The sequence below is a fragment of the Salvia splendens genome, chromosome 4 (assembly GCF_004379255.2).
Source record: "Salvia splendens isolate huo1 chromosome 4, SspV2, whole genome shotgun sequence".
In the NCBI taxonomy this organism is placed as follows: domain Eukaryota; kingdom Viridiplantae; phylum Streptophyta; class Magnoliopsida; order Lamiales; family Lamiaceae; genus Salvia; species Salvia splendens.
The window spans coordinates 22,342,162-22,355,151 of NC_056035.1; the positions used below are offsets into that span (position 1 = coordinate 22,342,162).

Genomic DNA, 12,990 nt, shown 5'->3' on the forward strand with positions numbered 1-12,990 from the left:
TATCTCGATATCAGGGTCGGCTGATCTTATCAAAATACTAGGACTTGCATAAAGAACACAGAAAAATTCCTCACAGATGAGGAGCTAGAAAAATTGTCCTAATCTAATTAGAGAGGGGGACGAAAATAATGTAGAGAAATTAATGAATAATTTTGTCTCCTTTATTCTCCTATTTATACTAAGTTACATATTGGGCCTAGTCATAGATCTATGGAAGGTTTTGGATATGACCTCCCCCAATTAGCCTTTTACTAATTAAATTGAACTCACAATTTAATACAAGCTTATATTGGAATATTACGAGCAGCCACTACAGAAGCTATATTGCACTGCTCATCCAAATCTGAAATTATAAGTAATCCGGGCTTCCTCATTTAAATGATTATTTCCCGCGCTTAAGATATAAATGTTCATTAATTAATTGAAGTCTTCTATGGACTTAATTAATTAACATCTTATTAATTCCAAGAGTGGACTTAGCAAGAAATATTTATTTAATATTATTGGAATAATTAAATTCCAACTGGCCAGTTTTCGAATAATAAAACCTTGTTCGAGCTCCTCTTGAGGACATTATCAAACCAGACTCACCAGGCGTGATTCAACATAATAGAAATCCTAGCACCGCTAGATATTAATTACCACTACCCAATATATCAGGATTATTGGGTTGCGAAAAACCCGCACCATTTGATGAGTCAAAGTAATGCTTAATCAATAACGTATGTTCAATGCTAACGTATGTTGATTAAGAAATAGTTGTTTATCAAGACCTAGTCTTCCAGTAGATAGCATGAAGACATGTCTTGTGTTAGATCTATTTAGTGCTATACCACACCAATGTCATCTTATTTCAGTAAGGCTTAGAAATATGCGGACTGACATTGCAACCTTTCACTATAGGTAGTCTAAGCCTATCTGGGTTGTGAAATTCTTATTTTTCTTTGTTCAGAACTGATCGTGTTACATTAAAGTGGATGACGCCCACAACCGGTCTACTAAAACAAAGACTTAGGCTTTGTTTGCTTCTTATACATTTAAAATGTTTGTAAAACATCTTATAAATGCACAAGCAAACACAATGTAATAATATTAGTGATTCTATTCGTGCAAAACTGCTCGAATAATACTGAATCGGGTTAAAAGTGGATTGTAGAGTTTTTCGTATACAAACAGATTCTATTCGTGCTCGAAACTTGTTTTTCAGTATATCAAACCTAACAATAGGATGGATGGAGTATTTTAATAAAATAAATAGGAGGGAGGAAAAAAGTATGAGAGATAAAAGAGAGTAAAGTAGTGGAATTGACACGGGTTTTAATGTGCAATTCGTAAAGAGAGAGAGAGAGAAAGGTAGTGGAATGCATGTTAGTGGATTGTGGGGTCCACATTATAAAGGGTGTATAGGATTATTATTTGTTGAAAAAATTTTCATATTTAGTCTATGCCAAATTTCGGGGGATGACCCAAAATAGTAAAATAGTCTATTTTTTGGGGACATATGGAGTATTACCTTCGTCCTACCATAAGCCAATCACTTTCCATTTTTGGCAGTGGCGGATCCAGACCCCGAAAATGGTGTGGCGGAATTTATATTTAAATATTAAATATTATTTTTAATAATAAAATAAATAATATTATATTAATATTTAAGTGGCACTAGCTTCATTAATAAAATATAAACATGCTTTAGCTAGCAAATATGTATTATTCATTTAAAAATATAAAATTATTGCAAATATTATATATATTCAAAATCATTGCAAATATTATATACAAAAGTATGTTCTTGTTGAGGGTTGAACCCTAGACCTCTTAGTTAAAAACTCAACAACCAAATCATTGGACTACTATATTTTATATGACATTCATTGAAAACAAATACATTTTTACACTCTACGGAGTATTTAATTTTGGCAATGTTCTTAATATACCACCTCTGTCTTAGTCTAAGTGAACCATTTCTTTTTTTGCATATAAATTTATTAGTGGTGTTCAGTGAATTTAAATACAGTAGTAATTAATAAAGTATGACAGATTATAAAGTCCGAAAGAAAAAAAGAGAAAATAAAATACTCCATGTGTCCTATGGCAAGTGGTTGATTTTTCTTTTTTTGTTCCAATTCAAGTGATTGATTTCCATTTTTAGCTAAAAACAAAACATCATTTATCTCTTATTTTATCCTCTTATACTTTACTCTCTATTTATCTTTCATACTTTATTCTTTCTACTTAACTTAATAAATACTCCCTCTGTCACATAAAAATAGAAACCTTTTTCAAATTTCGCCAGTCTAATAAAAATAGCACACTTTCTATTTTTGGTAACTTCTTTCTCTTTAATAAGGTGGACTTCATTCTCCACTAACAATACTTCATATACCTTTCTTTCTACTTCTCATTTTACTATTTTATCAAAATTTTCTATTTTTATAGGATAGATGGAGTATTATTTTTTCTTAAATATTGTATTGAAAAGAATCATATATACGGTAAAGATGAGGCACTACAAAAAATTTACTCTATCCTTTAAGGACACAAAATTGAAACGCAATTACTTGCGTTGGAAAATTTTAAAATAACAAAAATTAAGAACACAAAAGAAAGCGTTCATAAATTAAAGACAACTTAACTGATATCTTTTGATTTTTTTGGACGATTCTATTTACATTATCTAATTTTAGTTTGAAAACTAACTATAAGAACATTTTTTTGAACGTTAATGACTTATTTAGAAAGATAAATCAACGACATTAATATTTTTTTAAAAAAATTAATGATTTTTTGTAAGTGTACAAAGAAAAAGTATTACGAGAGATAATATAATAAAGTAATAGAAAAAAAATATTAATTATCACTAAAAAGAACAAAATCTTATTTAAATTGGGATATCAATACATAATCAGGGAAGAGTAGTCCATACCATATGTATATCGGTACAAATAATTATTTCTTCTTGGGATGGTGCTACAATATATCAATATGAATTATAAATAAATACAATTAGTTTATGTGGTCAAAATCTTTTACCGAGTCTGCAGTAGGGTTGGAAAAGATAGGCCTTGGGATTTGAAAAATAAATTAATGAGAAAATAAAATATGATACAAGTGCAGCAGCTGTTTAATGCAATTCAATGTAGCAATTAATATTTGTGTGGGTACTCCACTCTACACACATATTTACAAATCCCCATCACCTCTTCCTATTGTGTCTGTCATTCATACAATAATTATATTTTGCTTTTCTTTTTGTAGGACACGTGGCCGATTGTGAGTCCTTTGCTCTCATTGATTGTTCTTAAATTTACTCCTGATTTGCAATTTGGGATTTGGATCCCATTTTGTTTTGGTAAAACAATAATAAGGTACTCTCTTCCATTCTTAATAATTCGTCATCATTTGATTCGTTACGAGTTTTAAAAAATATAATAGATAGTAGTTTGAAAAAGTTTGTGACATATATGTCCTATTTTTATATATTAATTTTATAGTAAATGTGAGTATAAATGGGTTAGTGGAATGTATAGTCCACTACCAAAAATGGTAAATGTGAAAGGTGACAAATTTTTAGTGATAGACGAAAAATAGAAATAAATGACAAATTTTCAGGGACGAAGGAAGTAGTTAAAATAAAGAGATTGTAAAGTAAGTGACTGAATAAGTTAGATAAGAGTCTTATCTACATTATTCTCTTGTTTATTTTACTTTTTCTCCACTTTACCAATTTATTACTAATATTATTTTTCTAAAATGAGTTTAAAAAATGTAATGACTAATACGGAACAAAGAAAGAGAGTACTATTTTGGTATATATGATTTCTCACAATCAATTTTGTGTTACACAGCTAAATTTTGAATTGCAATAAATACTAGTCCCATCCGCTACAAAAAAATTAGAAGTAAAGATATCAATTCCACTTCCATTGTTAGAAGTTGAATATTTTTTTATTCTAACTATTTGACATTTTTCATGATTTTTATGGTTATTAACCTAAGGTATACTTGAAGTGGTAGAGAACTATTCATGGTTATTAAAGATGTAAATAATAAGAGCGAATCAAGTAACGTAAATTGAAATGTTTGGCATGTATTTGGTACTAGGATAAATTTTAAAGAAGGTCTAGAAGCCTAGAACAATGGTAGAAAATTTAAATTTGTAACAGAATTCTATACATGTGTCCCAGAAAAAATAATGCTAGCGCATCCACTCCAATTTCCACCGTTCAATTAAGTGTATTTAAGAAAATGAGGTTTCTTAAGTAAAGTGGAGAGTGATAAAGGAGATATAGTGAGTAAAAGTAAGAGAGAAAATATTAAAATAGAAAATGACTCATTTATTTTGAGATGTTTCAAAAATGAATACTTACTTAGCAAGGGACAAAAGGAGAAGTATAAAAAAATAAGTGTGACAAATAATGGGGGACGAATGAAATATTTAGTTTTTTATACCAAATTTTCATAGTGTTATTTTCTGAGTTTAATGGAGAGAGGATAAAAAAATAAAATAGTACTACTATTTTTATTATTTTATAAAATATTTCATTTTTAGTAGAATAATTCAATTAAGAAAATGTTTCATACATACAAACATAAAAAATTGTGAGGTCAATAGTGTATAAAAGTTAAATTAGTTATAGATATATTAGATCAAAACAGTGTAAATCAACCTGTAACAAAATATAATATTATCACTTAAATTGAATGCTTAATTCAGAGATAATTGGGATTATACTGTATATACATTTAAATGCATCGCAATATTTGGTTGGCATTTCAGTAAATTTGATTCTATTAATAGCATGCATTATCGTGATCTCCACGGAGAACATGTTCTTCACTATTCATGGACTTGATCCCATTTTTATTCATAATTTATTTTCTGCTCTTAGTTAAGGCACAATACTCACAATCATACTCTTTTCCAAGAGCATGCCCATTTTTCATAGGTTTCACTATTTTATTATTCAATTTAAAAACTACGATTACTAAAAACATTTCATTAATTATAAAAATTCATTATAAAATATGATATTACAAATTCCTAAAAAATAAAAAATTACATAATTTAAATCTTAAAAATTAAATGGATGCAAAGAAACAAAAGAAGGAGTTCTCTAATGACGATGATGTGCGTCTACCAGAATCGGTAACACTGGCTATTAATAAAACATCAGAGTTAGACGCACATCATCGTCATTAGAGAACTCCTTCTTTAGCTTCTTTGCCTCCATTTTTTATGTTTTGAGTTTTGAGAATTTGAATTTAGAGAGAGCGAGACAGGAAGATAAAGGTGAGCAGCAAATTATACACTTTAGTTGATAGGACTTCATCTTATGTCGATTGTTCATGTCTTCTTTTTCTCAATCACCAACATCACTACTATAATAAATTTGGTTTGATTAAAATTTAAAAATTCATGGGTAGCACTATTCTATTATTCAATTTAAAAACCAGAGTTACTTTCAACATTTCATTAATAATAATACTTCACTAAAAAATCTGAAATATCATTCCAAATTCCTTAAAAATCAATAAGTAAAATTATAAAAATTAAAGAGTACATAATTAAATCCTAAAAATTTAAACTCCCATTAAAATTTATACTACATCTGTCCCATTAGAAATGAAACGTTTTTCTTTTTGGCTTGTCCCACAAAAAATGAAACGTTTCCTTAAATGGAAACAACACTCTCTCTACTTTTCCCTCTATCTTACTTTACTCTCTCTACATTAACTCACAAAATACAACTGCATTAAAATCTCGTGCCGGAAACCAAATGTTTCATATTTATTGGGACGGATGGAGATAATTTAAAATCACCATTAAAAAATTACTCTTTCAGAGACAACAACATGTTCAAACGAAACATGAGGAGTGCAATTGTTTGTTGATGTATCGCTCGTTCTGACAACGACATACGAGAAGTGTCGGCCGCTATAGTCCTTAACAACAATCCCATTAAAAGAGTTGTAGAAGGTTGGGGGGTCGCTTGATTTGGACCGTCTCGTCCCCTTCCTCTATACATACTTGAATTGAAAAAAACGAGTGAGATATAGTTTGGTTTGATGTAAAAAAATGGGTAATGAATCGGGTATTTATAGATAATTTTGATGAATTGAGGATAAAAAATAAAAAAAATGAAAAAAATCGGTCATAAGCTGGGCGCGTGAATCCATCCCAGCGAGCGGCGCTCACCTGCAAAAGCGAGCTTGTGCCAACGGCGAGCCTGTCGCATGCCATGCCAACGGCACGAGCCTAGCTCTTAGGTAAGGCAGCCTTGCTGATGCTCTAACACGCAACTATTCATTTGAATGCAAATCCATTGAAAATTGAGTACAACTCCTTTTTGGTCCAAAACATATTACGAATTTTGTCCGTAACATTCATTTTCAGGTTTTCGGGTCCATAACATACGAAAATCGCTCTCAGTTATGTCCTTTTTGGACGACCCCGTTAAAATACGCCAGTCAACCGTTAATTAGCAAAAAATTGACTAAATTAAACAAAAAACTAGATTATTAGTGACTAAATAATTCGCTAATTATTTTCTTAAAAAATACCAATTATCTTTTTTTTTTCTTAAAAAACACGTATCTGCCTTCAACTCTCATTTTCAAAAGAAGAAGGCAAAGCGTCGTCGTCGTTCTCACTATCAGGGCGATACATTCCAAATCTTAGGCGATCTTCCGGCGATTCGAGGCGATATACTAGTGTTCCAGCCATGAGTTTGGAATCGCCGTCACGAAACCCACCTGAACCTGAGAATGAAGGCGAGAAGGGTCATGGTTCGTCTGTAGCTAACCCTAGTCCCGAAGGTGGGTTGGCCTCGTCGAACCTTAGCCCCGTCGCGGAAGTCGAAGTGGAGCTACATTCCGGTAACGACGGGTCTATGTCAAACCCTAATTCTTCGAAGGCTGACTGACGACCTCCGAATGACGCCGATGACCCCAAAGTAGAGAGGAGGACGAAGATGAGACTCGACCGCTCTGTTTCTCTTAAGCCACCACTTTTTCCGAAGGAGAAGGCTGCTGCTTCTTCTTCGAAATCCAATTTGAGTTCGCAAGTTGAAATCCTCAGAGATAAGCCACCATTTGAAATTCCAGTTCCAAGCCCTCGAAATCCACTTCGAGAAGGTTAGTTTCGAACTGAGCATATGAGTTATTCATTGCATGTAAAAAACTAGGGTTTGCAATAATTAGAATATATTGAATTGTGGTCCCATAGAATATATATGTAAGTGTGGTTCCACCGAATATAGATTGAATTGGTGGTGGGGAAAACAAGTGGATGGTCTGGTTGTAGGGAAACCAGACGACAGGGATGAATTTTTTTGTCTTGATATGTGTTGGACTAATAGGGTTTGTTCTGTATAAATGTTGGACCACTTTATGTTTTTATTGTTTACTTATGGTTGACACCTTTGCTTACAGATGATACATTCACTACAAGGATCCACTACAATGGTGCTATGGAGACATTGGAAGGGGGTGGAAAGCGGTATGTAAATGGTGAGTGTGATTACATTCATAAATGTGATATGGACAAGTGGTCAAAACTAGAGGTTGATGATGCTCTGGAGAAACGGGGGGTAGATGTCAGTGGTTTGGAGTACTTCTACTTGTGGCCAAGGATGACCTTGGAGAATGGATTGGTGCGGCTGTTTGATAACCAGTCCGCAATTGACATGGCAAATTTAGGAGTCAAATATGGAGTCGTGGATGTTTATGCAGTTCAGGTTGGGGGTATGGTGATTGATGCTCCTGAGGGGCCAGAGATGCCTATGAGTCAGCTAACACAAGAGGAAGTGCAAAATGAAATGGAAGAGGAGAGATGGGACTACAACGAGAATTTGAGTCCGGTTAGGGTTACATGAACATGAGCAAGAATGGAAGACGACGAGTTTGATACAGAGGTTGTGGCCACAAAGAAGGGAAAAAGAAAGGTTGATGATGTTGAACAGTCTAAGAGAAGGTCTAAGGGAAAGGAAAAGGAAAAGGAAACGGAAACGGTTGATGATGATGTTCCTACATTTTTCGACAGTAACTATGACTTAAGCGACAAGGGGGAGGACGAAATCATGGCGGCACAAGTTCAGGGATGGAAGAATGTGGTGGCATCAATGCGAGTCATTGAGGATCGGGATGAGGAAGCTTCAAGTGACAACCTACCAACCGATACACCTAGTGAGGGTGAGAGTGAGGATGATTTGGGTGGTAAAGGTGACCCAGATATGCCCCAAGTTGTGAGCCGAAGATTCAAGCCTGCTACAGACTTTAATGATCCAAGATGGGAAATAGGTCTGCGCTTCAACTCAAAGAATGATTTCAAAGAAGTTATCCGGCATGAAGAAGTGAAGGAGGGTAAAAAGTTGAGGCTGTTGAAGAACGATAAAATACGCTGCATTGCCGTTTGTCCTGGGTTGGAAAGGATTAAGAAGCGTAAAGCGGGTTGTCCTTGGAAGATTACCCTAGCCCATAGACCTACTATTGGTTGCTGGCAGATTTCAAGGTTGAAGCTAACACACACGTGTAGAGGTTCTTCTTACAACCACGGCTGCGCTAACGCCCGGTACTTAGTCCAATAATTTATTGATTTATTTCACTTAGTTAATTCTCAGTTCATTAATGTCATTATTTGTATAAATTTCAGGTTCTTATCCAAGTACTTTAAAGAGGATATGCGAATCTTCCCGGGAATGACAGTTCTTCAATTTATTAAAAAAGTCAAATGCGAGTTGAAGATTAACATATCCTTTGGAAAGGCACAACGTGCAATGGCACAAGCGAGGAATGTGATCGAGGGTGATGTAATCAGGCAATACAAGAGGTTGCATGATTACATGGCGGAGATTATTAGGTCTAATCCAGGGAGCACCGTTAAGCTAGCTACGAGGCGGCTGTCAGATGGGACTGAGAAGTTCTCTGGCATTTATGTTTGCTATGAAACGTGCAAAACGTTATTAAAGCAACACTGTAGACGTATTGTGGGTCTGGATGGATGCCACCTGAGGGGCAAGGGAAGGGCATACCGTTGACTGCCATTGGATTAGACCCGAACGATCTGATATTTCCCATTGCATTTGCCGTTGTAGCCGTCGAGAGTACAGAGACGTGGATCTGGTTCCTGGATTTTTTAGTGAGGGATTTGGAAATCAATGACTCAAGCAAGTGGACATTTATATCGGATAGACAAAAGGTATATATACTCTGAAAGTTATCGTAATCACAGTTGCTAATTATGGACTTATGCATAATTTACTATGTTGGCAGGGGTTGATCAATGCGGTATGGAGTTGCTGCCATATGGCCGAGCACCTCTTCTGTGTTTGGCATATGCATAATAACTTTCGGAAGGTGTTCAGCTCGACAACGTTGAAGGACAAGATTTGGGAAGCCGCTCGTGCGACGACTGAATATGCCTTCGACAGGGTCATGGATGAAATCAAGCAACTAAACTCTGGAGCACACACGTGGCTGACCACACATACTTCGAAGGAGCACTGGAGCCGAGCATTCTTCAGTTTTTAGGCCAAATGTGATATACTCGTGAATAATATTTCGGAGTGCTATAACCGGGTTTTACTTTTTGCACGTGATAAGCCATTATATGGTATGCTGGAATGCATCCGTATGTATCTGATGGACAGATTCACAACCCGGCGAAAGATGGCTCAAAGGCTCGAGGACTGTGTCGGCCCCAAGATACGGAAGAAGATCGAGAAGTTGAAGAGCAAAGTTGGAGACTGTTTGGTGAGGGAGGCAGGTGAATGGCTGTATCAAGTGAATACAAAATTCAATGAACAATTCGTGGTCAATCTAAGGGAACGGACGTGCAGCTGTAGGCATTGGATGCTGACGGGGCTGTCATGCCCACATGCATGTGCTGCCATCCAGTCATCATCAGAGACCGTAGAGTCTTTCATACCTACTTGCTACTCAACGGAGACGTTCCGACAGGTCTATGTAGGTGTGATATACCCGCTACATGGACCGGATATGTGGTCGAAGACTCCACACCCAGATATTGTTCCACCGGACCTTATAAGACTACCAGGACGGCCTAAGGGATCAATGATGAAGTCGGTTCAAGAGCAGGCCGAGATACGCAAAGCCAAAGCAAAGACAACACGATTAGCCCGTCGCCTTGTTGAATTCCGAGAGGAGGATGATGGAGGGAAGAAAATGTCTAAGAAGGGCCTGATGACAGATTACAGTTGTCGTCTTTGTGGTGAAAAAGGACACAACAAGAGGAGATGTCCCCAAGCCACTGATGCTGCCGATGCGCCTAATGGTATTTCACTAACATTGACTCTTCTTGAATTCTGAGTTTTTATTTGTTGTGCTATAATCTGTTCACAAAATTATTTGATTCATTGATTATTGTTTTGTAGAGCCAACTGTGAGAAAGAAGCGGAATCGTGCCGAGGAACAACCAAAGTGCAGTTTGTACCGCCAGCCGGGACACAATAGGGCACGTTGTCAAAGTACGATCGCGAACATGCTTCCCGAAGGCGGTGCCTCGTCCTCTAACCCTCTCAACAAGAAACGTGGTTCATCCTCACTCACTCGGAAGAAGAAAGGAGGGAAGAAAACAGACTGATTTAGTGTGATCGGTTTTTTATCATGTAACATATACAATGAATACTTGCTGGTTTTCTTCACTGTTGCTGGATTGTTGGTTTTTGGATTTGTGTGATGTTTTGTTTTGGTATGTGAAGATGCAACCAGCTGCAAGTAACGTAACGTTTGTTTAGGACCAATTTGAAGTACTTTATGAATATGAAGGATGGCTTTCGCATGTAAATTTTTTGCATATTTATGCCCCAAATTCCAAACCCACTTTCGAACAAGAACAGGTTCGAATGCCTAAGAAGAAGAAGCAAGCAAGCTAGCTCAAAAATGCATCGAACTCAAAATACAAAATTCAGACAAAACAGTATGTAAAGATGCAACTAGCTGCAAGTAACGTAACGTTTGTTTAGGACCAATTTGAAGTACTTTATGAATATGAAGGATGGCTTTCACATGTATATTTTTTGCATATTTATGCCCCAAAATTCAAAACCTAATTTCGAACAAGAACATGTTCGAATGCCAAAGAAGAAGAAGCAAGCAAGCTAGCTCGCAAATGCATCGAACTCAAAGTACAAAATTAAGACAAAACTAGGATTGTCAGACAAAACGGTTTATCGCCGGATTTCCACAAAATCCGGCGCAGGGTCCTAAATCGAAGGTCGCGCCAACCGCCGTTGTCGCCGGAATTGCCGCTGGAAGTCGACCGATGCATTTCAAATGGTTTGTCGGTGTGTTGCAGGGATAGGGGAAACCAGACGAAGAATTAGGGTTCTTCGATGATTGTGTGGGGAAGAAAGAGAGTGGCATTAAAGTTTGTATTTTTTTATTTCTTAATACAATTAATAAATGTTAGTGTTTTTAAGAAAAAAGATAATTGGTAATTTTTGGTAATTTTTGTTTAATTTAGTCAATTTTTTGCTAATTAACGGTTGACTGACGTATTTTAACGGAGCCGTCCAAAAAGGACCTAACCGAGAGCGATTTTCGTATGTTATGGACCCGAAAACCTGAAAATGAATGTTACGGACAAAATTCGTAATTTGACCATATGTTTTGGACCAAAAAGGAGTTGTACTCTTGAAAATTTCCCTTATTTTCATGTTCAGATTTGTAGAACATATAAAGTCAATGAGTAATTATTTGGTTGTAAGACAGTTATGTGAGTGAGATTTTATTTTTGGTTTTCACAATTAATGTGAGGATTTTTTGTTTAGATTGTCCAATAATTTCTTGAATTGAATAAAACTTATGTTATCTTCTCAACGTAATATATAAACTCAATGTTAATATAAGTAGTTATAAAGTTCGCACTTGACGAAATAGCAATAATATGTGGACCAATTAATCCAAAGAGTGTAAAATATGATCTAATTATGTCTCCAGTATTCTAGTTAGGATATTCATAATTAAGAGTAGAAATTTATTTTTATCTTTTAATATAGTCATAGGTTATTTACTAGACAATAAAGAATAAATATATACTAGTAGAATATATAGTCTCTCATAGCTAGGCTATACAACAAAGATGGCATACCCTCCAAAAATTTCTTGAAAAAATACAGATATGCTTCTGTCCAATGATTGAATCTTTTTTGGTGTTTTTGAACATATTGTATTTTTCTACTATCTTTTTCTTGAAACTCCACACGCAATAATCATTATATTTTGTGTACATTTGAGGAGTCATAATTAACACGTAGTTTGTTCTCTTTTATGAGCAATATATATTGGATTTGAGGATAAATTTGTAGGTTGATTTATAAGTTAAAACTTGACTCTAGTAATTCTACTTGAAAGCTAATTTCAATGTATTGTTGAATTTGTAGTCAATATTAAAATAACAACATCCTTATATTCAAAATCTCAAAAAATTTCTTGGCAAATTAAGAAGGACAGGAAAAGGGAATTGCATGTGAGGAGCAGTGTGTTAGTGGGAGGAGACATCTTTTGTTGCCACCTGAGAAAACATGTTGCTAGTGAGTTAACAGAATTAACAGCAAAAATCTTTGTGGGAGAGAAACACATGAGTGTATACATATATTGAAAGAGAGAGAGAGACAAGAATTTTATGGATGTTGAAATGACGTGGAGAAAATACAATGGCAAAGGTAACATCACGATCATATTTGTGGCTTTCGTTGAAAACAATTGTAAAGTCACATTTTTGGTTAAGATAAAGACCCTTATAAATCTCTTGTCAATGGTAGCCTTTAGACAAGAGGGGACTCGAGTCTCGCATATGCATATGCATATATCACTCCGTCCTAAAAAAAATTTCTTATTTGGGACGGCACGAGTTTTAATGAAAAATTAGTAAAGTAAGAGAGAAGAAGAAAATATAGATAAAGTAAGACAGATAGGGAGAAAAACATATGAAATATAGGAGAGAGGAGAAGTATGAGGAATTTTCCATTT

At 35.1% G+C, this 12,990-nt stretch overlaps 1 protein-coding gene across 1 annotated transcript; it reads left to right on the forward strand.

The window, feature by feature from the left end:
• Positions 1-7,886: 7,886 nt before the first annotated feature.
• On the forward strand, positions 7,887-9,528 carry LOC121800837. Its single transcript, XM_042200335.1, has 4 exons — positions 7,887-8,569; positions 8,651-8,933; positions 8,978-9,196; positions 9,271-9,528. The coding sequence occupies exons 1-4, from the start codon at positions 7,887-7,889 to the stop codon at positions 9,526-9,528; spliced, it is 1,443 nt and encodes a 480-aa protein (XP_042056269.1).
• The last annotated feature ends 3,462 nt before the right edge of the window (positions 9,529-12,990 follow it).

Excerpts from the sequence above, each read along its gene's own strand:
- LOC121800837 (XM_042200335.1), top strand. The coding sequence starts at position 7,887 with ATGGAAGACGACGAGTTTGATACAGAGGTTGTGGCCACAAAGAAGGGA. Across the intron at positions 8,934-8,977 it reads AGAAGTTCTCTGGCATTTAT|ACGTATTGTGGGTCTGGATG; the intron begins GTTTGCTATGAA and ends GCAACACTGTAG. Across the intron at positions 9,197-9,270 it reads TTATATCGGATAGACAAAAG|GGGTTGATCAATGCGGTATG; the intron begins GTATATATACTC and ends CTATGTTGGCAG.